The sequence below is a fragment of the Aphanomyces invadans genome (genome assembly GCF_000520115.1).
Source record: "Aphanomyces invadans strain NJM9701 unplaced genomic scaffold supercont1.1, whole genome shotgun sequence".
Lineage (NCBI taxonomy): Eukaryota > Oomycota > Saprolegniomycetes > Saprolegniales > Verrucalvaceae > Aphanomyces > Aphanomyces invadans.
This window is the reverse complement of record NW_008580146.1, coordinates 1,123,247-1,143,005: the sequence shown is the minus strand read 5'-3', so window position 1 is coordinate 1,143,005 and position 19,759 is coordinate 1,123,247. Positions and strand designations below refer to the sequence as shown.

At 53.9% G+C, this 19,759-nt stretch overlaps 10 protein-coding genes across 17 annotated transcripts; 5 read left to right on the top strand and 5 right to left on the bottom strand.

The window, feature by feature from the left end:
- Positions 1 to 30: 30 nt before the first annotated feature.
- On the top strand, positions 31 to 542 carry H310_00323 (hypothetical protein). Its single transcript, XM_008863066.1, has 2 exons — positions 31 to 184; positions 232 to 542. The coding sequence occupies exons 1-2, from the start codon at positions 83 to 85 to the stop codon at positions 478 to 480; spliced, it is 351 nt and encodes a 116-aa protein (XP_008861288.1). The 5' UTR covers positions 31 to 82; the 3' UTR covers positions 481 to 542.
- A 268-nt stretch (positions 543 to 810) lies between these two features.
- H310_00322 lies at positions 811 to 3,298 on the top strand. Of its 2 annotated transcripts, XM_008863065.1 has the most exons (5): positions 811 to 1,229; positions 1,295 to 1,900; positions 1,953 to 2,268; positions 2,316 to 2,614; positions 2,664 to 3,298. In XM_008863065.1, exons 1-5 carry the CDS (start codon positions 1,134 to 1,136, stop codon positions 3,255 to 3,257), a joined length of 1,911 nt encoding a protein of 636 aa, XP_008861287.1. In that variant the 5' UTR covers positions 811 to 1,133; the 3' UTR covers positions 3,258 to 3,298. The 2 variants fall into 2 exon arrangements, with proteins under 2 accessions (XP_008861287.1, XP_008861286.1); XM_008863064.1 differs by having other exon boundaries at positions 811 to 1,900.
- On the bottom strand, positions 3,272 to 6,061 carry H310_00321 (hypothetical protein; the record flags this gene model as incomplete). The annotated part of the gene is made up of 8 exons (XM_008863063.1): positions 3,272 to 3,800; positions 3,862 to 4,097; positions 4,168 to 4,742; positions 4,792 to 5,068; positions 5,122 to 5,306; positions 5,348 to 5,727; positions 5,772 to 5,959; positions 6,026 to 6,061. The coding sequence occupies 8 exons, from the start codon at positions 6,059 to 6,061 to the stop codon at positions 3,332 to 3,334; spliced, it is 2,346 nt and encodes a 781-aa protein (XP_008861285.1). The 3' UTR covers positions 3,272 to 3,331.
- A 77-nt stretch (positions 6,062 to 6,138) lies between these two features.
- On the bottom strand, positions 6,139 to 8,165 carry H310_00320 (hypothetical protein). Of its 5 annotated transcripts, XM_008863059.1 has the most exons (6): positions 8,115 to 8,165; positions 7,924 to 8,070; positions 7,755 to 7,867; positions 7,577 to 7,700; positions 6,415 to 7,528; positions 6,139 to 6,359 (listed from the first exon to the last, which is right to left on the bottom strand). In XM_008863059.1, exons 1-6 carry the CDS (start codon positions 8,143 to 8,145, stop codon positions 6,233 to 6,235), a joined length of 1,656 nt encoding a protein of 551 aa, XP_008861281.1. In that variant the 5' UTR covers positions 8,146 to 8,165; the 3' UTR covers positions 6,139 to 6,232. The 5 variants fall into 5 exon arrangements, with proteins under 5 accessions (XP_008861281.1, XP_008861284.1, XP_008861283.1 ...); XM_008863062.1 differs by having other exon boundaries at positions 7,924 to 8,165; XM_008863061.1 differs by having other exon boundaries at positions 6,415 to 7,700.
- Positions 8,166 to 8,310: 145 nt separating this feature from the next.
- On the top strand, positions 8,311 to 10,907 carry H310_00319. Of its 2 annotated transcripts, XM_008863056.1 has the most exons (11): positions 8,311 to 8,463; positions 8,509 to 8,620; positions 8,681 to 8,726; positions 8,786 to 8,863; positions 8,913 to 9,038; positions 9,110 to 9,291; positions 9,350 to 9,514; positions 9,578 to 9,750; positions 9,797 to 9,938; positions 9,991 to 10,070; positions 10,132 to 10,907. In XM_008863056.1, the coding sequence occupies exons 1-11, from the start codon at positions 8,342 to 8,344 to the stop codon at positions 10,190 to 10,192; spliced, it is 1,287 nt and encodes a 428-aa protein (XP_008861278.1). In that variant the 5' UTR covers positions 8,311 to 8,341; the 3' UTR covers positions 10,193 to 10,907. The 2 variants fall into 2 exon arrangements, with proteins under 2 accessions (XP_008861278.1, XP_008861279.1); XM_008863057.1 differs by having other exon boundaries at positions 9,578 to 9,938.
- On the bottom strand, positions 10,196 to 10,932 carry H310_00318 (hypothetical protein). The gene has a single exon (XM_008863055.1). It carries the CDS (start codon positions 10,863 to 10,865, stop codon positions 10,203 to 10,205), a length of 663 nt encoding a protein of 220 aa, XP_008861277.1. The 5' UTR covers positions 10,866 to 10,932; the 3' UTR covers positions 10,196 to 10,202.
- Positions 10,933 to 11,700: 768 nt separating this feature from the next.
- On the top strand, positions 11,701 to 13,126 carry H310_00317 (histidinol dehydrogenase). The gene is made up of 3 exons (XM_008863054.1): positions 11,701 to 12,107; positions 12,158 to 12,390; positions 12,439 to 13,126. The coding sequence occupies exons 1-3, from the start codon at positions 11,718 to 11,720 to the stop codon at positions 13,091 to 13,093; spliced, it is 1,278 nt and encodes a 425-aa protein (XP_008861276.1). The 5' UTR covers positions 11,701 to 11,717; the 3' UTR covers positions 13,094 to 13,126.
- Positions 13,113 to 13,678, bottom strand: H310_00316 (hypothetical protein). The gene has a single exon (XM_008863053.1). It carries the CDS (start codon positions 13,655 to 13,657, stop codon positions 13,142 to 13,144), a length of 516 nt encoding a protein of 171 aa, XP_008861275.1. The 5' UTR covers positions 13,658 to 13,678; the 3' UTR covers positions 13,113 to 13,141.
- Positions 13,679 to 13,738: 60 nt separating this feature from the next.
- H310_00315 lies at positions 13,739 to 14,919 on the top strand (the record flags this gene model as incomplete). 2 transcript variants are annotated; one of them, XM_008863051.1, is made up of 6 exons in its annotated part: positions 13,739 to 14,028; positions 14,089 to 14,245; positions 14,290 to 14,459; positions 14,508 to 14,677; positions 14,720 to 14,765; positions 14,807 to 14,919. In XM_008863051.1, coding segments are annotated over 6 exons (932 nt in total), but the record flags the coding sequence as incomplete, so codon positions are not given. The 2 variants fall into 2 exon arrangements, with proteins under 2 accessions (XP_008861273.1, XP_008861274.1); XM_008863052.1 differs by having other exon boundaries at positions 14,508 to 14,765.
- On the bottom strand, positions 14,703 to 19,225 carry H310_00314 (hypothetical protein). The gene is made up of 8 exons (XM_008863050.1): positions 17,523 to 19,225; positions 17,300 to 17,461; positions 16,393 to 17,239; positions 16,124 to 16,345; positions 15,425 to 16,070; positions 15,255 to 15,367; positions 15,076 to 15,204; positions 14,703 to 15,015 (listed from the first exon to the last, which is right to left on the bottom strand). The coding sequence occupies exons 1-8, from the start codon at positions 19,099 to 19,101 to the stop codon at positions 14,910 to 14,912; spliced, it is 3,804 nt and encodes a 1,267-aa protein (XP_008861272.1). The 5' UTR covers positions 19,102 to 19,225; the 3' UTR covers positions 14,703 to 14,909.
- Between the last annotated feature and the right edge of the window lie 534 nt (positions 19,226 to 19,759).

Here is a 19,759-nt window from a genome sequence, read left to right as displayed (position 1 = left end):
GACACGATCTTACGGATATTATCCGGTAGTCCGGAACCAGTTGGAGGAGGATTCGACGTTTTGAAGAGTCACTCGCGGGCCGATGCCGCCGATGGGAGATCCAGTGGTTGCAAATGGTGCACCTGCAGAAGGAAGTGCAGAAGGCGGTGCTGTTGTGGAGCGGCGCGCGCCAAAGATTACTCTGGTACAGGCTTCAGGTACAACTACAGCGATTGACGAATGCAACTTTAGATGCGTGTGGAAATGACGACAGCTATGAAGGACGATGCGATCAATCATTTGGGTGAAGCTCTGGCCACCAACGTCATTGAAAAAGATATTGCAACGGACATGAAGAAGTTCTTCGACCAAAAATACGGCCCAACGTGGCACTGCATCGTGGGCAAAGCGTTTGGGTGCTCTGTGGCATACGACACCCAGTTTTTGCTCTTCTTCCGCATGGACCAACTTTATATGCTCCTGTTCAAGTCAACGGAGTAGATCTCGTCGTGGCATTACGTTGTTAACTGACTGAGTGATCATGAACACACTTTTCGTCTCCGCACGGCCTTGGTGAAAGCATCGGGTCACGGAGCGCGCCGACGCACAAACTATTTTGACTTTCATATTTTGACAAAATGACGGAATTCGCATTTCATGGGGACTAATGATCCTCCATAATTGCTACTCCTGAGTACTTCGTACAAGTAACGATTTCGTATTTAATTGACAGGATATTTCAGATGAACTTATCCGGAACATGACATACTAGTATTTGACTTCAACATCGGGTATTTAGGTGCTAAAACCCGACAAAAGAAATTCTTCTGCCTTGAGCACTTGGAGTGCTCCGCACCTGATGGAGGATGCGAGTTCCAACGAGAGCGGCGGCACTTCAATCCGCGAGGTGTGCGATGTCGAAGGGTGCAAAGGCATGTCTGGTGTGGCCGTGTGGAAGTGTCAGCGCGAGAACTGTCCACAAGTGGTGCATCATGGATGCGCCGTCGACATTCTGCATTGTGTAATTGGCACGTACTTTTGCAGTGCGACGTGTATGTCATTGGGGACGGAAGCAGCATCGACTCTTCCGTCTAAGATCGTGCCTGGCGTCGAATTCACGACGTTCGAAGAATTGCAAGCGGCGATTCGAGAAGATGGCGCGCGGTTTGGTGTCAAGATCAACCAGAAGCAAACGCATCTCATGGACGATCGCGCGTTTGTCATCTTTGGACACAAGGCGATTCAACGAGGTGTGTTCTACTGCTCCCAGCTCCATTGCCCATACACGCTGCGATTTTCGTATGACTTTGGGAAGATGCGGTACTCGATTCGCAACAGTTCGTTCCACGGCTTACACAACCACGGCGTGAAGCACACTGTGCACGCTCGCGGCAAGGACATTCCATTCGACAACGAGTTCACGACCATCGATCCCCTTCCCGACGGCATTGAGCGCTTTCAGTGCCGCCACTGCCGAGTCATCGTGTTGAAGAAACCATCACGGCTGAGCCACCTCAAGGACTGCCTACCATACCGAGCCCACCTCGGCCTCGAGCATGGTGTCGACGACGCCTACAACAGCGATGAAGGTGGATGGGCGAGTCGGCCAGGCAGCGCCGAGTTTCGCTTCTTACCGTCGGATGGTCAAGCAAGCAGCCGTCTTGAGTGCAAGCACTGCGGCGCTCATCTCAACACGAAGTCGAACCGCCTCCTCACGCACCTCCGCGACTGTGCCGTTTACCAAAGTGGACATTCGTTGACTACAAACGATAACGCGCAGTCCACCAGTCTAGACGACGTGTTGCCATCGGCGGCGTCAGTGCGCTCAGTTACGACATCCATTCGTCTCGACTGCCGGCCATTGCACCCCGACCAGCAAACCCCGTTTCATCTTGACGCGTCCATGAGGCCATCAGATCAGGTAGATTCCCGTCTAATGTTGGCAATTTGTAATGCCGCTTGGAACTGCCTAGTCGACTGACCAACGGTGCGATCATTGGGGGCTCTTTGACTTGTCTAGACCTGCCAAACGCCTGCGTTCCGGCCATCCTGCTGCAGCGGCATCTTCCCAATTGATCGGTCGGTTCTCTCTTGAGCCCATGCACATGAATGTAGGCGGCGTCTGTGTGCCCGTGGGCCTTCTTCGTTCGCTCACGTCGGACTGGCTCCATCCTGGCGCGACCACGTCATGTCTCGTGCATTTTGTCCGTGTTTGCCAGAAACAGAACCATGCCTTGGCTGTCATCCCTGCCGAGATCGTTCGCGATGCCAACACCGCCGCCGCTGCACGTACGTTTGCTTGTACACACGACAGGATTCCTGATCTGTCTCGGCAGGCGCCATGGGCTTCACGGCGATGCCGTCTTGGTTTAAACACACGTTTGCAAAAACCGCGCTGCTTTCTCAAGATGCTCCGTACCCTCGTCATCTCTTGAGTGTCTTGGACGCGTCGGAAGACTCGCAGGATGTGCTCGAGTGCCTCGGTCGGATCGGCAACACTCGCCATGGCCGACTCTTCCAGTCGTCTGATGTGGTGGTCCCACAGCTATGGGCGAGCTCCAGCCACCGCCTTGTGGGCTGCCGAGACTTGCGCGGCACTCTACGGGGATTCTTTATCTCGAAGCTGAACTCAGAGGTGCGTAGCTTGACTTGGGGTGGTGGTTCGCGCCGTCATGTTGTTCTAGTTGCGACAATTGGTCATCGAAGACCTCGTGTACGAAGATGTTCGAATCTTGGCGGGTCTTCTGGGATTTCTGTCGACGCAAGATCACGCGGATACGATAGAGCTATCGACACCAGACCCGCACTTCCTCCGACTCTTGCGGCATCCCCCCACGGCCACCGACATCGTCCACTCGTCCGTCTTCGCTCGCATTGTCCACGTCAATCCATTCGTTGCCACTCACATGCGTGCGCGCAATTTCAACTTTGCCTCCGGTATCGTTCTCCAACTCGTCGTGCCAGACGCGGCCCTTCCATCGACGTCGTCACTACATCCACACAACCACCCGCCCAGCAACACGACGACGACTCTGCTCGTTTGTTTTGACGGAGGACATGCTCGCGTGGAGACTTCAACAACGCTTAGGGAAGCACTTGAAGTACGGCTCCAACTCAACTTGGAAGCGCTGACCGCTCTCATGTTGGGATGTGTGCCGCTCATCAAGTTGTTGCAGTGGGGGCAGGCGCAACTGACTCCGTCCGATCCGAGGACGTCGCGGCTACTGACCCGTGCTTTCGAAGTCGATGACGTACCAGCCAGTCGCGCACCGTTCTAGACCCAAACCCAATTTTCACGCAACATTGGAATTATTTCAGATGCATGGCGCCCTCGTCTCGCTCGACTCGGTTCTCACGGCTCGGTCTGTTTGTAGTGGGCGAACGCGTGCTTCTTGGCCGCGCCGTCCACATACGCGAGGAGCTCGTCCGACATAAAGTACGTGCCAGACCCTTGATTCACCTTGCAATCTTCGCAGAAGCAGAGGAGGATCGTGTCGATTGCAGTTTCGTACACGTCGAGGAAGAAGGACGCGATCGTGTACGAGAGGAGACCGCACACCAGCAGGGGAAAGACGGGGCTACTCAAGTTGTCCAGGTTGTCCGTGAAGAAGGACGGGAGGCCGGACGGTGGGTGGCTTAGGAACAGGAACAGCATCATGCACGAGAAACTCGTGATGAAGATCTTGCCAAGGAGGATGAGGAACATGGACACAATGCTGACGGTTGCGACGCGGGCGGCGTTTGCCAAGATCAGCCCGAACGATTCCTTCATGGCCGAGCAGAACGACGTGCCTTTCATCGCGACCATAATGTACGCGTTTCTACAACACCACGGGGGTCATCGTCGACACAATTCGACTCGAAGCAACGACATGGACGTACTTGTTGAGGAACTTCATGCACTTTTCAAAACACCACAGGCAGCACTTGAACGCGCACATGACGACCTTGACCATCGCGTTTTGCTTTTGTGCTGTCTTGAGCTTCTGGTCAACGTACTCGAGGACGAGTCGGGCGAACTGAATGCTCGCAATAATCAACGACCCAAACGCCATGGAGCCCACATGGTATCGTATCGTGCGGTAAAACGATCGCAGGATGGGCATGCGACTCATGGTCTACACACATGACGTCGTGAGGACGCCAAAAGAGCAGCATGACGACGGCCATCGCATCCTGCCAACGTACGGATTTATTGAGCGTCCAGTAGTACTCGCACACGGCGCCGGCCATTGTGGTGTACCCCACCGCTTGAAGGAACTGGGCGGTCCATAGGAACCCAAACACGTGGTACACGAGGAGGTAGTTGAGCACATTGTCGTCGTGGAACGAGAATTGCTGGTGCAGCGGGTTGGTCAGGTTGCCGACGTTGGCAGACCCCACGACATCCTCAACAATGCGCGCCGATACACTTCCAGCCGTCGCCAAGAACGCGGCTGCGATGATCCAGTAAATGACAAACGCCGTGATCGACACAACCGGGACGAGTGGAAACAGCACAAGGAACGGCATGCGCCCGATCGCTTTCGATGCTTCGCGAATGATGCCGACAGCAATTTGAATGCGGCTGCACATGAAAATGAGCACGAGCAGCACCAACACGTCGACCGCAATAAAGATATATGCCGCGTATTTCCAATACTTCACTTGCGCCGCAGCAAAGTTGACCGCGGCCGACGCCGACGACATGCTCGTCGTCAAGTCGGAGATAGCGTCCGAGGACAGCCCGGTCTTGGCTAAATTCGACGCGATCATGGAATTGTCTACAGCGGAGATGAGGTCGGCTAGGAGCGTCAAGCAAGCCAAACTCACTCAGAAGCTCGCCCTTGTACGCAAGAAAGAAGGTGGTGATGACGAGAATGGCGACGACGAGCAGGATCGTGAGCCAGACAAACAACCCCGCGCAGTATCGCAGGCATACAAGCCACACGAAGCCGAGGACAAGTGCGACAGCGATGCCGCAGATGAGGATCGGACCGGCGGCCTTTTGAATGTCGCCAATCCATTGCGCAACCATGAACCAGCCCGACGTTAGCGAGTCAAAGATGGGCGAGTTGTTGGCGCTCGATGTCGTGTACGTTTCGGATTTCTAGTTTTGTGCACGTGAGCACGTCGGGCGAGGCATCGCATGGACGAACGTACCGTTTGAATGTTCATGCACGTTGGCATGTTGGTCGACGCGTACTTGGTGCATCCCTTGGCACCGCATGGAAAAAACGTGGCGTTCGGGCCGCACATGGCTGGATCGGACCCCGTCGTGCAGTCGTCGACGCACCGGACAAAGCTGACTTTGGTTTCGGACGGGATTTCCAAGCATCGAAACAAAACTAGAGCACAAATGAGCAATCGCGACGGCATGGACATGTACCGTTGGACGTGTTGACAAACACGCGGAATGGAGACCCGACGGTCGCGTCTTCTGCCGCCGCTCCGTACGAGACGTTGGTGGCGGACACGGGGTCGCGCCCCACCACACCATACGACTCCAGCGCGTGAACATACTGCGGACTGCCAGTGCTGGAGCGGCTGGTCGGGCAGGTCGCGACGCACACGCCGTAGAGTTTTTTCAAATTGCTCGGGTCTGTCGGGCTAAAGTCGGGGTCGATCGCCATGGCGTTCAAATCTTGTGCGAGACGCGGGTACGCGAGGTACTTGTACGCTGTCAAATCGTACGGCACGGACGAGATGCCAGGAGTCGAGCCAGACGTCCCGCAGATGCGCCCCTTGAAATCCATCCCGTACGCCAGGCTGAAGGCCATGCCATGAGATTGTCCAAGGGAGAGGTCCTGTACCGTTCGGGTTTGCCGCGAGTGAACGCGATGACGGAGATCACGATCATGCCGATCCAAAACACGACGAAGAGAAGCGTGCACAGTATGTCGGTGCATTTCCGATTGGACGTTTGGAACGATGTTCCGCCGCCGTTGTCCGGTGTGGGCAACGCCACAGCGGCCTTCGAGTCCGTGTTTCCCTGCGCTTGCTACAACAACGATCATTGAGCACACCCACGAAGACGCGGGAATGCGGCATGCATATTTGCACGTACGCATTCGACGATCGGTTTGCTCGTCTTGCTTCCCATGGTGAAAAGCACAAGTGAGCGAAACGTCCACGTCAATATATCTATTTGTGGATCTCAATAACAAAAAAATTGGTTTTCTATACATAAACCAAATTCTTAAATTATACACACAACGTGAAACGGCTGAAAACGAAACCGACGACGACAAAACATCGACAGCGATGACGATGATCAAGACGCGTGGATTGCTGTGGGCGGTACGATCAAATCGAGGTAGAAGGCCACGACGCTGTCTGTGAACGCGCTACGTGACACGACGTACTCCATGGCGCTGGCCACTTCGTGGTGGCGGTCACGGCTGAGCACCGTGATGGCCATGCATGAGAGTTCGCTGACGACAAACGAGGCAGTACCTGGAGAGTGCGATCTTGGAAAGAGCCTTGACAGCCTGTCGTTGGCCTTCGACGTCCTTCATGTCGAGGAATATCGACACAAATGCGGGAATGCACCCGAGATCGACGACGACGAGCTGTCGCACATCTTCTTCTTGCAGCAATACGTTTAGCACTTGTAGAACAGCTACTCGAGTCGGCACAGCTGATGCGTAAAGAGCGTCGACAAGCGCCGGGACGTGACATGAGCACATTTCGTAGAGTACCGCTTCATGTGTGTTCGACGGATTCACCTTGGCCTTGCCGTCAAGTGCAGCCAAGAGAGCGGCGGCGCCCACGGCCTGAGCGAGGGGGTCGGTGCTTTGGAGGAGCCCTACCAAACCAGCAACATTCGAATACCCCAGATGACCCTGTCTTTCGACGACATGCTGTAGGATAATGGCTGCTTGCTGTCTTAATGGCGCAGCGAAGGTCGATTGATGGCCGATCGTGACGAGGGCGTCAATGGCATTCGGGTCTTGAACGACAAGAGTCTGTGGCTGGAACGAAATGACGTTGGTCATGGCCTGGAGAACACGAGTGACCAGTGCCTCAGAGAGCGTGTCACCAGGGGCGTAGGCCATCGTTGTGACGTGCAACAGCTCGGCAAAGAAAGCAGCATCGGCGCCTTTTACTGCACCCTGCCATTTTTCCTGGGATTCGGACAGGTGGACGAGCTGCTGTGTGGCAACATCTTGGCTGTGTCGCTGCTTCCCATGCATGCAATACAGCAGCTCTTGAATCGCCATGGGCGGTGGGAAAGTCGTGGTCATGCTTGATGAAGAAGCAGGTGCACGTCGCTGGCGCATCGATAGCGCATGAAGGGTTGCAACGATCGGCTCGACGATGGACGTGACGTGGGGACAAGTGGCTGAGATGTCGATGAGGCGGGTATTCATATCATGCGCGATCAAGCTTAGCTGTGCCTCTCGACTGGATCTTGCAAATACGTCGACAAGTTGGAGAACACGAGCGAGCAGTGGTGCACTGGCCAGGACGTGTTTGGTCACCAAGAGTTGAGCAAAAAGGATGGTCGATTCGTCGACGGCAATGACCAACAACCATCGTTCGACGCAGTCCAGGGTCAGATGGAGAACTACAAAACGTTGGGTGATACATATAGACGCAAACGCTGCGGGAGTACTCTGGCCATTTGTTGATGAGCACAACGACGACAAGTGCGACACCACCTCGAAGCGTGTGATCGTTTCCTTGCTCAATTCATCGTTCCGTTGGGCGATGGCGCAAAGTGCCTGCGCAAAGTAAAGCTGCATGGGGTAAAAATTAGAAAGGAACGCGCGGGTGAGCAGACAGCACTGTACCTGCCATTGCTTCCACGTGGCAAACAATCGTGGGATTGTGCAGTCGAGGGGTACAGTCGCGCCCGTTTGAGGGCTGGACGCATTGACGACGACCGATACATGCGCCCCGTTATCTATGTTACACGTGCGTCACTTCGTTGTTTGGTGATGGTGGTGCAAGGCGACCCACGTAGGATTTGCCCCACAGCAAGCGACGCAGGTAAAAAGCATCCGGCATCGTTCTTGATGGCATCGATCGTCAATGGTGGCTTCGTGCGGAACAGCGACGCATACGCGGCTTCAGACCGCTGTATCACGTCCATGATAGTTTCTTGCGCTGTTGTGGTTATTACAAAATGGTCTGCATCCACGTGCACATACAGTAGCAAGTCCATGCTGCCGGCAGCCGCATTCGCCTGAAACTGCACCGATCTTCCGAGTGTAGGTACTTACACGCATTCCGTTTATGTTGAACAAATTAGAGAGGAAAATGTCCTCACACTGGGAAAAAATCCTACTTGCGATATCCGGTTAATATTTATCCGGGTTCACTGTCAACCTCATGACAACATAAAATCTCTCGAACCTTCTTGGACCGAACAACGAAGATGAGCGGCATCACTGAGTCGGAGAAAGTACTCCTGTTCAGCGTGCTTGAGTTCCTCGCGCCACTGGCAACCAAAGATGGTGTTGACGCGATCAAGGTGCGCGCTGCTGTGCAGAGTCTTCAGTACGTGCATATCGATGAATGTGATGAGATCTCAATGCAATCCAGGGAAGCGTTCCATGTAAACCCATCGGATGCCGCATTGAAGCAGCGCCTGGGACTGAAAAATTATTCGCTTTCTGACGTCTTCCTTGCGGGGGCTAAATCCTTGCAACTTGTGGTGCGTAACAATATCCATGCAGCTAGCAAGAAGACATGACGTCTCGCTTTGTTGTGGCAGACTTCGACGACACCCGCTGCTGCGGAAGACCCCGTGATTACCGCTAGTACGACAATTCTCCTTTTCATCTTTCTATGGACGTTTTTCCCCACGCATATCAAATAGACCCTGGGTTGTGGCAAAAATGGCTCGCAAAGTTGGACGCCAAGGGATTTTTCAACGGCGTTACGTCGGGCACCCCAGGTAAATCATCGTCGTGTTTCGCTACAATTGATATTCTTGAGTCTTCTAGAGTACGATGAGCTGTACAAGAAGGCGTTGAGCAAGTTCAAGGAGAAATTTGGCAGCGAAAAAGCCGCGCCGCCGTCCTTGTCCAAGGAAGAAAAGGAAGCGAAGGCCGAAACGCTTAAGGCCAGCGGTACGTGCTCACTCTAATTCGCTCATTCTTTTCAAATCTCCTCTGATGAGCCCGACAACCCTTTCGTGCAGGAAACGCCGCCTTGAGCGCCAAGGATTACGTCAAGGCCGAGCAATTGTACTTGGAAGCCATCGAACTGTCACCGGCGGGGCCCAATTCCCACATTTATTTGTCCAACTTGGCTGCTGCGCAAATGTACCTTGAGAAGTACGACGATGTGATCGACATCTGTGAAAAATCCATCGCACTCAACGTACGCCACAACTCTTGTTCATTATTGAAGCTCTCTGTTTCACACGTCGTTTGAGTAGCCCAAGTACGTGAAGGCGTATTCTCGCCTTGGGGCTGCCTATGTGCAATTGGAAGACTACGATCTTGCTATCGACGCCTTTAACCGCGGCTTGGAAGCAGACCCCTCCAACGAAATGTGCAAGACTGGACTGAACGATGCTCGCAACCGCCAGGATCGACTTCAGGTAAGATTGACGAAGCAGTTCGTGCATGCAAGGGAAATGGCCCACAAAATTGTTTGTCTGTAGGCACGAAGTGCACCTGCAGCCCCGTCTGGCGGTGGTGGTATGCCGGACTTGAGTGCGTTGGCAGGCATGATGGGAGGTGCCGGGGGTGCTGGCGGACTCGCTGGACTCATGAGCAACCCTGCGATGCAGCAAATGGCGGCTCAGATGATGCAAAACCCTCAAATGATGGCTATGTGCGATGGCGATACATCGACGAAATGCGCTTAAAAGACGGTGTAGGGCACAAAACATGATGAAGGACCCGGCAGCCATGAGTCGCATGATGGGTGCCATGGGTGGCGGCGGTGGCTCCGGCGGAGCGCCCGATTTGAGCAGTTTGTTGACACCTGAAGCGTTGGAATCCTTCCGCAACAGCCCCCAGGTACGCTCCAAACTATACTTCATTCACATTGAGTGAACAATTGGTCGAACAGGTGAATGCTCTTCGAAGCGACCCTGTCATGACCGACTTTTTCCGCGACATGGACGCCGGCGGGCCTCAAGCGGCGATGCGGTGAGCTTTTTTATTCCTGATTACAGTCTTTGTGTTGTGTGTGATGGATGGTGCTGCGTAGCCACATGTCGAATCCTGCCGTGGCGGCCAAGTTGCAAGGATTGTTGGGTAACATGATGTAATTACTCAACCTTACGCTTCGATGAACTTTTGGGTGTTCTCCAAGAACGTCACGTACTCCTTTTGCTCCTTGAGGTCTGCGAATTGCGTGATGAAGTTAGCCAGATCGTCGTTGATGTGTCGTTCGTCAAGGTAGTTGGCAAACGCTTCTTGGACGTCCTCTTCCAAGTCGGCGAAGCGCGGGCCTTCGTAGTCCGAGTCCTTGAGGTCGTCCGCGGTTTCCGTGTGCATCACACCTTCCACAGTCAGGACAGAGCTAGCCACACAGTCAAAGATCAACGCGCTATTGTCCTTGACGATGCGCGCCGTGAACCGAATGCACGGCAGGACATCGTCGTCGTACTCGCCTTCTTCCGAGTCTTCGTCGTCGCCTTCGTCGTACTCGCCACCGTCTTCGGCAACGTTGGCCACGTCTTGGCAGTTGAACTTGATGTCAATTTGCTCGTTCTTGTGCTTTCTCAGCAGCACAATGTCCAAGTTGCCAGGCGTGTCTTGGATCTTAAAGTTGGCAAGCACCTTCTCACGGAGCGATTCCAACTCTTCGCCGACAAAGCAGTTGGCCTTCTCTTCCGCAAGTTCACGTCCCAAGAGCGACGGGAGAGCGGATGAGAAGCGGCGCGCTTGGTGCACCACCGGGGACGATTTTAGAGAGAGCAGAGACAATCGCGCCAGCATGACGACGGACTCGAGCAATGAAAGATGTGGTGGTGGTGTGGAGAGGCGACAATGGTTAGACTTTTTTGCATTCCAAATATTATTGAATACAAAAATGTAGTATAAAAATGTGTTGTGAAAATACTTTTTGAAGGTTTACCCCTTCTAGAAAAATTCCATGGAAGTGGCATGTGAATGTCAAGCTAGGCACCAGACACCAGCAGAATACAACGATGACAGCATCACTGAAGCGCAGGACTAGAGCAGCGAGGGAGGTGCATGTGCTCGCCCAACGACTACTCCTGTGCAACATCCCTGCTGGTGGAGAAGCCGTCCTTCAGCGTTTATTTCGCCCTCGTTGTCAGCTGCTAACCTAACGGGCAAATGCCTGTTCTCCCGAGCTCACCTTCGGCCCTGCCCTTTCTTGCGAGCCATTGAGTGTTTATGCAATCGATAATGTTGTCATGGAAAGACAACAAACAGGCTCAGCAAGGGGTCAAAAGGGGGCACGCGATGAGGAGCAGGGGATCGAGACGTCAAACTAGACCACATTCTGTTGTGAGGATCATTCTTACCCCTTCGACCATGATCGACTTTCCGACCTTTAACAGGTGTGGATGTCCGCTGCATGCAGCGTGCACGACGCCAGCGCGATGACGGCGGAGCCACCCAAAGTTTGCGCCATCAGAACGTTCTTGTGTTCGTGTGGTAACATGGTAAAGTTTTCAGTCAATATATTCATATTGTGCTTACCAAATTTGATACAAATTATAAGCTTGTACTAGTCAGCAGCTAATCTGACCATCGCTTGAAATGTCCTCGAGTGATCTTCAGGAGAAATCCACTTTTGAAAATCCGTCGATCACACCAACAATGCCTGGTCTGCGCACCATCCGCCCCGAAGAAGTCCGAGCTTTCGCGTACGACCCAGTCGAACCGCTCGCACTCGAACAAGCGCGCGCAATCGTCAATGACGTTAAGTCTCGGGGGGAACCCGCGGTGCGCGAACACGCCGTTCGGCTGGGCGACCTTCCGTCAACATCGGCTTCATTGGTTTACACCCGCGACGAAATGAAGGCTGCATTCGACGCGTTGCCTGTTAGCGAACAACAATTGCTAACGCGTACGAAGCAGCGCATTGAAGCGTTTGCTATCGCCCAGCGCGCATCCATTCAGAGCTTTTCGCGCGAAATTCCGGGAGGACAAGCTGGCCAAGATGTCTCACCCATGCAAGTGGCAGGCTGTTACGCCCCTGGTGGACGTGTACGTTGTGATTTCGCGCTCCTTCGTTGCCGCGCTAACACGTGCAATAGTATCCGTTGCCCTCCTCCGTCCTCATGACAGCGCTGACTGCACGCGTCGCCGGCGTCTCGACTGTAATTGTAGCCTCTCCACGACCCGCACCCGCCACGTTGGCCGCCGCGTACATTTCAAATGCTGATATCCTTTTGGCTGTCGGCGGTGCTCAAGCAGTAGCCGCCCTCGCGTACGGTTTGGACGGTACTGGTGTTTCTGCTTGCGACATCATTGTTGGCCCCGGGAACAAGTACGTGTGAATCCCAGTCGACTATTACGGCTTATATGTTCGCTCAAGATGGGTCACGGCCGCCAAGTCCCTCGTCTATGGCAAGTGCGCGATTGACATGCTCGCAGGGCCATCGGAGTGTCTCGTTGTCGCGGACGCTTCTTCTGTTGTTCACGCTGCCACGATTGCTGCCGACCTCCTCGCCCAAGCCGAACACGATACTGCAGCTGTGCCTATTCTTGTCACGGATTCGACTGCGCTACTCGACGCTGTGAATGCCTCCATCATTGCCCAGCTCGCGACGCTCCCGACTGCCCCCACTGCAAGTGTGAGCGTCGAGAAGGGATTTGCCGTCCTGTGTCCGTCTCTAGACGTCTGTGTAGACGTGGCCAACGTCCTGGCGGCAGAACACGTCGAGATCATGACGTCCGATTCCCAGGCCGTGGCCGATCGCATTCAGCACTACGGGGGTCTGTTTATTGGATCCCGAGCGGCGGAAGTGCTCGGCGACTACGGCGTTGGTCCCAACCATGTGCTCCCAACTGGCGGCACCGCGCGGTACACGGGCGGTTTGTCTGTGCACACGTTCTTGCGTGTCCGAACATGGATGCGCATCGACGATGGCGCGTTGTCGCAAGAAGCGGTGGCCGACGCGGTGCAATTGGCACGTGTCGAAGGGCTCGAAGGACATGCACGCGCGGCGGAACGGCGGTTGCTTTCGTAAGCCATGCAAATTGAATAGATGCTGTTTCCATGATGTTGTGTTTGAGAATTACGTGGAAGGAAGCAGCTGGCGGAGGGTTGCTGCTTCCGTCGGAAACACGTACGCGAAAAGGTCGAGGACATTGAGACCATAGTCGCGCCATGCAAAGTAGCACATGAGTGCAAGAAACGTGACGTACACGACGCGGTCGGCGCGGGCCATGTAGTTGACAGGGGGAGTCGGCGACACCCCATTAAGTGTGTCGCGCTTCGCTTGTGCAACTAGCTCTTGGATCTTGGATTCTTCCAGACCTAGCAACTCCTGGAGTTTGTCGATGCGCAAAGCTCTGGCAGTCTTCTCCACTTCGAGCTCAACGCGCTTGCTCCGCTGCGCCGATGCTGCAATTGGAGCAGGAACTTCTTGCTGAATCTCGTCGTCGCCTTCGACCGGGATCTCCTGCTTGATGGAGTAGTCAAAGGGCTCGCCAGGAAAGTAATTCAGCACGAGAATAATAAGGCTCCCCATCCCGATGCCGAGTGCGATGCTGGCGGCGGACGTCTGGTCGACTTCGTTGAGCATGAGCATCCAAGATTGCGACGATTCGACCAATACCCGTACGGTAAAACTTTATCCGGATGCCCCATGACACCACATGGAATCATTCCACGATGGCAAATGACTTGGCGGCATGGTTCGAGCGCTTGTCTAAGTCACAGGCGCTTGATGTGACAAGCTTGTTAAGACTCATTGCCCTTGCAAAGGAGCACTTGGCTAACCAGCCCACGCTCCTTGACCTTCCCGCTCCCATCACCATTTGCGGCGATATCCATGGACAATTCTCGGACCTGTTGACCCTCATGACGCTCGATATTGGCCAGCGCATCCTGTTCCTCGGAGACTTTGTCGATCGCGGGTCACACAGTGTGGAAACGATCAGTTTCCTCTTGGTACGCATGGTACGATGCAGTAGGACATGCTTCCTCTTCTGTCGTCGGTGTCTGATGTGACAATGATAGATTCGATTCCCCGAGTCGACATTTCTCATCCGCGGAAATCACGAAAGCCGTCAAACCACGTCCGTTTATGGGTTTCAGACAGAATGCGACAAAAAGTACAACGGCGACACCCGCGTGTACAAAGCATTCATGGACGTGTTCGACTACCTCCCGCTTGGTACTCCCAACTTTGTGCATGCCGTGCTCACTTCGGATTATAAGGGGCTCTTGTGAACAATCAACTCTTGGCAATTCACGGAGGTCTTAGTCCTGCGATTCATTATCTTGATCAAATTCGCATGATCAACCGCGTGATGGAGATTCCGTCGGACGGACCGTTTGCCGACCTCGTCTGGTCCGACCCCGAGCCCAAGGCCAATGGGTTCCACTTGGTACGGCAACATTCCTCTCGCGTCCACCACCCGATGCTAGCATCCTAGTCGCCGCGCGGCGCCGGGTACATGTTCGGTGGCGACATCGTTGAGAAGTTTCTGTATTTGAACAACCTCCAGCACATCTCTCGCGCCCATCAGTTGTGCATGGAAGGGTATCAAGTGCTTTTTCGCGACACGTTTTCCACGATTTGGAGCGCACCCAACTACTGCTACCGGTAGGACATCCATCATTCGAGACCTGAGCGTGACGTGATGAGGTTTGGCAACTTGGCATCGGTCATGAGCGTCGACGACCAGCTCGAGGTACGTAAGTTTGCGGGCTGTCCGCACTGACGGAATCATAGCGCGAGTACAAGATCTTTCAGCAGGCAGGCGCGACGACACCTAGCAAACTGGACGCGCCGGTCGCGACAGACGTCGTCGACGCAGGGTACTTTACATAAACGTTTATTTTTTCTTTTTCGTTGCCTTTTTGTACGCATTCAGCTTGGTCTTGACGATTTTGGCCATTTCGGCCGCGTCGTGGTACACGAGCGAGTCGCGGTGGTTGTACCTATAGCAAGCACCACCGCCGAGTCAAGCATGGCCAAAAACGAGCAGAGATGGTGCATACAGCTGGGCATTGTCAAACATGAGCTTGAAGTCGGCTTCAAGCATGGAAAACGACGTGTACTCGTCCATCTCGATGCGCTCTTCGATTGTCTGGAGATCCATGGCATGGCTCACAATTGAGTAGTAGTCCCTACAATGCGTTGCGTCTGGGAAAATTGAAACAAGGCACGGGGTACGTACGGGTAGTCAGTCGCGGATGGTTTCTCAATAAAGAGCAGGTGGCGGAGACGGCCCTTTGAATCTTTTGCCTTTAGGACAGCGTCGTACACGACTCGCAGGCGCTCTTGGGTGACCTAGAGCAAAAGAAAACGCCGTCGCTTTCAGCTGTCGATGCCGAAGCCGTGTGGTACCTCGACAATGTAGGAGTTGCCACTGGAGCTGCCGGAGGAAGTCGCACTAGGGACGCTCATGCCTGATTTGTGCTTTTTGGACGGCTTCATCTTCATCAAATTTCTACTGTCGTCCGAGTCGTCGCCGCCACCGTCATCAAGAATCTTGGTAAATTGTGCTTCGGACATATCTCGATACGACACGTCTTTGCGCTTTCGTTTGAGACTGTCCAAGTCGTTGACACTTAACTCGTTGGATGGAACGTGCTCCTTCAATGCTTCGGCCGCGTCAGCTTCCTTGAGCCAGGACGGCACGTCGCTGGTGGTCATGAGTCGGTTAAATGTTGCGCCGTACTGATGGCGCTCATGTTTTGCTCGTTCCTGGTCAATTTGTTGGTACAGTTTTTCTTCCGACGGCGTGAGCGCCATGATCGAGTTCAGCTCGTCGTTGTCGATCACAAGCGCTTCCTCAGACGCTTCTTCGTTTTCCATCTTGATGAGCGACTCGAGCATCGCACGTCGATCCGCTTCCTTCGACTTGGCGTGAAACTTGCCGGCTTCGACAACCAAGTTGTTCATGTTGAGCTTCTCCGTCGCGCGGCTCAGGATCTTTTCTTCAATTGGCGAGTTTGTGATCAAGCGAAACACGCGCACTTCGTTCTTTTGCCTGTCCACAGCGTGAGCACATGGTGCGAAAACAACACAAAAATGCGTTCGTACCCGATGCGATGGGCGCGATCTTGAGCTTGGGCATCCATCGCAGGGTTCCAATCGCTGTCGAAAATGACAACTGTGTCGGCCGTCGCCAAGTTCAGCCCGAGGCCGCCGGCACGAGTACTCAGGAGGAAAATGAAAAACGGCGAGTCTGGCGCGTTGAACATGAACATGCGCTGCTCGCGCTCGTCCGCGGAGGTCGACCCGTCCAACCGTAAATAGCGGAATCTGCATTCCATGGTGTCAGTAAGTTGTCTGTCATCGTGGCAACGTACCCTCGGTAATTAAAATAGTCTTCCAACACATGCATGAGCTGCGTCATTTGCGAAAACATGAGGACGCGATGGCCGGCTGCGTGCAGCTTCGGAAGCATGCGGTCGAGGAGCTCAAATTTGCCGGCAGACCGGACAATGTCGAAGTCAATCGGGTACCCTTGCGTTTGAAACAAGTATGGGTGGTTGCACACTTTTCGCAGTTGCATCAAAATGTTTGACAGTCCCTTGGCCGTGAACGACGACTTCTTCGCGTCATCGTCATGTCCACCGCCGGACGAGCCCTCCATGAGAAGCGACCCCCCTTCTTGGATGCGGCGGTACATGATCTTTTGCCATCCCGACAGTTCGCATCGCAGCACCCGCTCGACCTTGTCGGGCAGTTGATCGAGCACGGAACTCTTGACACGTCGGAGCAGAAACGGACGAAGCACTTGATGGAGCCGATTGATAATGAGCATGCGTTCTTCATCGCTGAGTTCGTTCGTTTCGCCCGTGCCCGTAAAGTGGGAAAACGGTTTGCTGAACCACTGTTCAAAGTTGTCGACCGATTCGAAAATCGTCGGCAGGAGAAAATTGAGTAGCGACCACAATTCCGGCAGCGAGTTCTGGAGCGGTGTTCCCGTGAGTAGAAGCCGGTTTCGCGATGTGTACAGGGACCCAAGCGTCATGGCAAACTTGCTTTGTGCATTTTTCATGCGATGGCCTTCGTCCACGATGATGTATTGCCAGTCGTACTTGCGCAGGACGTGCTTGTCCTTCATAATGTACTCGTAAGTTGTCAAGAGCACGTTGAATTGGACGCTGGCCATTTCCAGTCGAAAAATGTCCTTCCGAGCTTGCGGGTGGCCTAGCAAACACTGGTTTCAGGCTCCATAAGATGCGGCGACATCAGGGAGAGTCAGAATACCTTTGTACACGACGAGGGTAATGTCCGGCGCCCACTTCCGAAACTCATTGACCCAATTCGACAATGTTGAGAGCGGCACCACAACCAAGAACGGCCCCAGGTTGTGCTTCATTTCCATCACGTACGTGATGAGTGAAATCGACTGAATTGTTTTGCCCAAGCCTAGCCATGACGGTGAATAAACCCAGGTGAACTGTACCTACCAACAAAAACCACAACTTACCCATTTCATCCGCCAGGATGCCGTTGAGCCGATTGTCATAGAGTGATACCATCCATTGCAACCCCCGAAGTTGGTATTCCTTCAGGTCACCCCCCACGAGCATCTGAGGCTGACGGGGCATTTCGCTGCTGACAGCAATGCCCAAGTAATCAAGTTCTTCGTCGACGTCTTCTTCGGCAGTGGCGACATCGCCCGCTGACGACGCCTTGGACGACCCGACAACTAGCCCAAACTTTTCGCGATGGCTCTTCACGAGCGCTCGAATGCTGTCCAAGTACGTGTTGGTCTGTGATAACAGATACGTCAATCGTTCGTTTTTTGCCTCGGCCACGAGCTTCGAGTAGGCAGCCATGTCGTTGGCCTTCAGTGCCTTGAGACGAAGCTTCTCCTGTCGATCTTCTTCACGCTCGGCTTTGTTTGCCTTAGACTCGACAAAGGACTTAACGTTTCGAGAGACCTTGGCTAACGCCGACACTCGAGCCTTGTGGAAGCTCTGGAACTCGCGGGAATGCGCGACGACCGCCCGCAAGTACACGTGCCGCTGAGCGCGGCGCTTTTTTTCGTTCGTGAGTGACTTCATGCGGCGCTCGCGTTCGCTTGGGTCGTACACGGACAAGACCGGTCGCTTTCGTTTGAACCACTTGCGGTCGACCGTGACGGGATCCCCCAGCCTGGCCAACTGGACGTGGTATGCCAGCATCATTTGGCTGCGCAAATGTGCTTGCAGCTGGCTCAACTTGTCGGTGGAACCGGCGCCATCTTCGTCGGTCTCATCGAAGAGCGTCGGGAGAACGAACTGTTCCAGTTCCGGAGGGGCGATGTACACGAGCTTTTTGTCTCCTTTCTGGTACGGCACAGACAATGCTGTGACTTCTCTCTTGGTGATAGGCACGATCGTCTTGGTTGGATCCTTGAGCAGTATTAATGGAGGGGTGGTGCTGACTGGGGCGATCGCAGAGTTCTTCTCAATAATAAGGTCCGCAGGAGATTCGCTCTTTACTGGAGTTGCAGTGACAACGTTAGCCTCTGAGGCTACAACGGGTGGAGCAGGAGCAAGAACATTCGTTGTTTTGAGCAGTTCTGTGTCTTTTGCGAGGAGTTCGTCCATAGTTCGGCTGAGCAACTTGAACTTTCGGATCTGTTGGTGCAGATGTGTCAGTTGGGCTTCAGTGAATACAGATTTCTTCTGAGATGGAGCTCCCGTGGGTGCCGCCGTCGAAGATAAAGCATTTGGGGTGGTTGTCATTGGTCGCTTCGCGCTGAATGTAGCGGGGGTATGGCTCGTGGAGGTCGGTTGCCTTGATGTGATAGTTGGGGCTTTGGACGATGCAGCGAGTTGCCTCCCACCATTTGCCGCATCAACGTTCACTTGCGAGTCTGAGGACGCGGAAGTTGGCGTTCCGGCTATGGAAGGGGTTCCTGACGTCGTTTGACTCTGTCGCGCGTCGGCGACACGTTGCTGGTGTGCACGGAGCACCGCGACAATTTGTTGGTACCTGGGATCGCCTGTTCGCCCTTCGTCCCGCATTCGAACGGCGGCTGCCATCAATTGGCGAAGTTCAGCAGTATTGGGTTCCATCCGCAACTCCTTCTCTTCACACTACCGCGTCTGATGGCCGCTGGAAATGGCGCGGGCTGTCCACGTCCGCGATCAAAAATCTCAAACGACCGCTGATTCGCGCGATATCCACTCCTGGTGTTGCTTCTCGATACTAATTTCAAGTCAATTATATATATTGGCGTTTGTATGCAAATTTCGTTTAAGGCGGTGGAGAACGCGACACTCCCATTGGCTAAAATCATTCTTGAAATTCCAAATAAGTTTTCACGCATCGATTTTTGTTGCTCGATGGAAATCCAAAGCGTCGTTGCTGTCATAAAGCATCGCGCCGCTGCCCAAGACGAACGTCGTCATGCACTGGTTCATGCAAGTCGATCTAGAAACGTTGCTTTGTGGGATTTTGGGCTTTTTCAATGTTTTGCCTCTTCAACTTGGAACTGTGGAAGTCCAGACAATGCATGCAATCACAAATATCGAGTTGGGGTCGGGTTGTTCATTAGAGAGATTCTGCAAACGTCTGTTCCCGTTCCCGTTTTGTGCCAAAAGCGGAAGATGACCTTCCAGACTTGTTGTGGATTGGGAACAGAACCTGTCAGAGCTGATGACGAATCCGTGAGATGTGCCTTCGGACCAGACTGCATTCCGTTCCGTTCCGACAAGGCTTTAGCTTGATTGG

Excerpts from the sequence above, each read along its gene's own strand:
- H310_00323 (XM_008863066.1), top strand. The coding sequence starts at position 83 with ATGCCGCCGATGGGAGATCCAGTGGTTGCAAATGGTGCACCTGCAGAA. Across the intron at positions 185-231 it reads GCGCGCCAAAGATTACTCTG|ATGCGTGTGGAAATGACGAC; the intron begins GTACAGGCTTCA and ends ATGCAACTTTAG.
- H310_00316 (XM_008863053.1), bottom strand. The coding sequence starts at position 13,657 with ATGCTCATGCTCAACGAAGTCGACCAGACGTCCGCCGCCAGCATCGCA.
- H310_00314 (XM_008863050.1), bottom strand. The coding sequence starts at position 19,101 with ATGGAACCCAATACTGCTGAACTTCGCCAATTGATGGCAGCCGCCGTT. Across the intron at positions 16,346-16,392 it reads GACTATTTTAATTACCGAGG|ATTCCGCTATTTACGGTTGG; the intron begins GTACGTTGCCAC and ends CATGGAATGCAG. Across the intron at positions 15,016-15,075 it reads ATGTTTGACAATGCCCAGCT|GTACAACCACCGCGACTCGC; the intron begins GTATGCACCATC and ends TGCTTGCTATAG.
- H310_00322 (XM_008863064.1), top strand. The coding sequence starts at position 839 with ATGGAGGATGCGAGTTCCAACGAGAGCGGCGGCACTTCAATCCGCGAG. Across the intron at positions 2,269-2,315 it reads CAACACCGCCGCCGCTGCAC|GCGCCATGGGCTTCACGGCG; the intron begins GTACGTTTGCTT and ends CTGTCTCGGCAG. Across the intron at positions 2,615-2,663 it reads TCTCGAAGCTGAACTCAGAG|TTGCGACAATTGGTCATCGA; the intron begins GTGCGTAGCTTG and ends ATGTTGTTCTAG.
- H310_00319 (XM_008863056.1), top strand. The coding sequence starts at position 8,342 with ATGAGCGGCATCACTGAGTCGGAGAAAGTACTCCTGTTCAGCGTGCTT. Across the intron at positions 8,464-8,508 it reads GCTGCTGTGCAGAGTCTTCA|GGAAGCGTTCCATGTAAACC; the intron begins GTACGTGCATAT and ends AATGCAATCCAG. Across the intron at positions 8,727-8,785 it reads AGACCCCGTGATTACCGCTA|ACCCTGGGTTGTGGCAAAAA; the intron begins GTACGACAATTC and ends CATATCAAATAG.
- H310_00318 (XM_008863055.1), bottom strand. The coding sequence starts at position 10,865 with ATGCTGGCGCGATTGTCTCTGCTCTCTCTAAAATCGTCCCCGGTGGTG.
- H310_00320 (XM_008863058.1), bottom strand. The coding sequence starts at position 8,128 with ATGGACTTGCTACTGTATGTGCACGTGGATGCAGACCATTTTGTAATA. Across the intron at positions 7,868-7,923 it reads TGCTGTGGGGCAAATCCTAC|ATAACGGGGCGCATGTATCG; the intron begins GTGGGTCGCCTT and ends CGTGTAACATAG. Across the intron at positions 6,360-6,414 it reads TCCAAGATCGCACTCTCCAG|CCGTGACCGCCACCACGAAG; the intron begins GTACTGCCTCGT and ends CACGGTGCTCAG.
- H310_00317 (XM_008863054.1), top strand. The coding sequence starts at position 11,718 with ATGCCTGGTCTGCGCACCATCCGCCCCGAAGAAGTCCGAGCTTTCGCG. Across the intron at positions 12,108-12,157 it reads GTTACGCCCCTGGTGGACGT|TATCCGTTGCCCTCCTCCGT; the intron begins GTACGTTGTGAT and ends CACGTGCAATAG. Across the intron at positions 12,391-12,438 it reads ATTGTTGGCCCCGGGAACAA|ATGGGTCACGGCCGCCAAGT; the intron begins GTACGTGTGAAT and ends TGTTCGCTCAAG.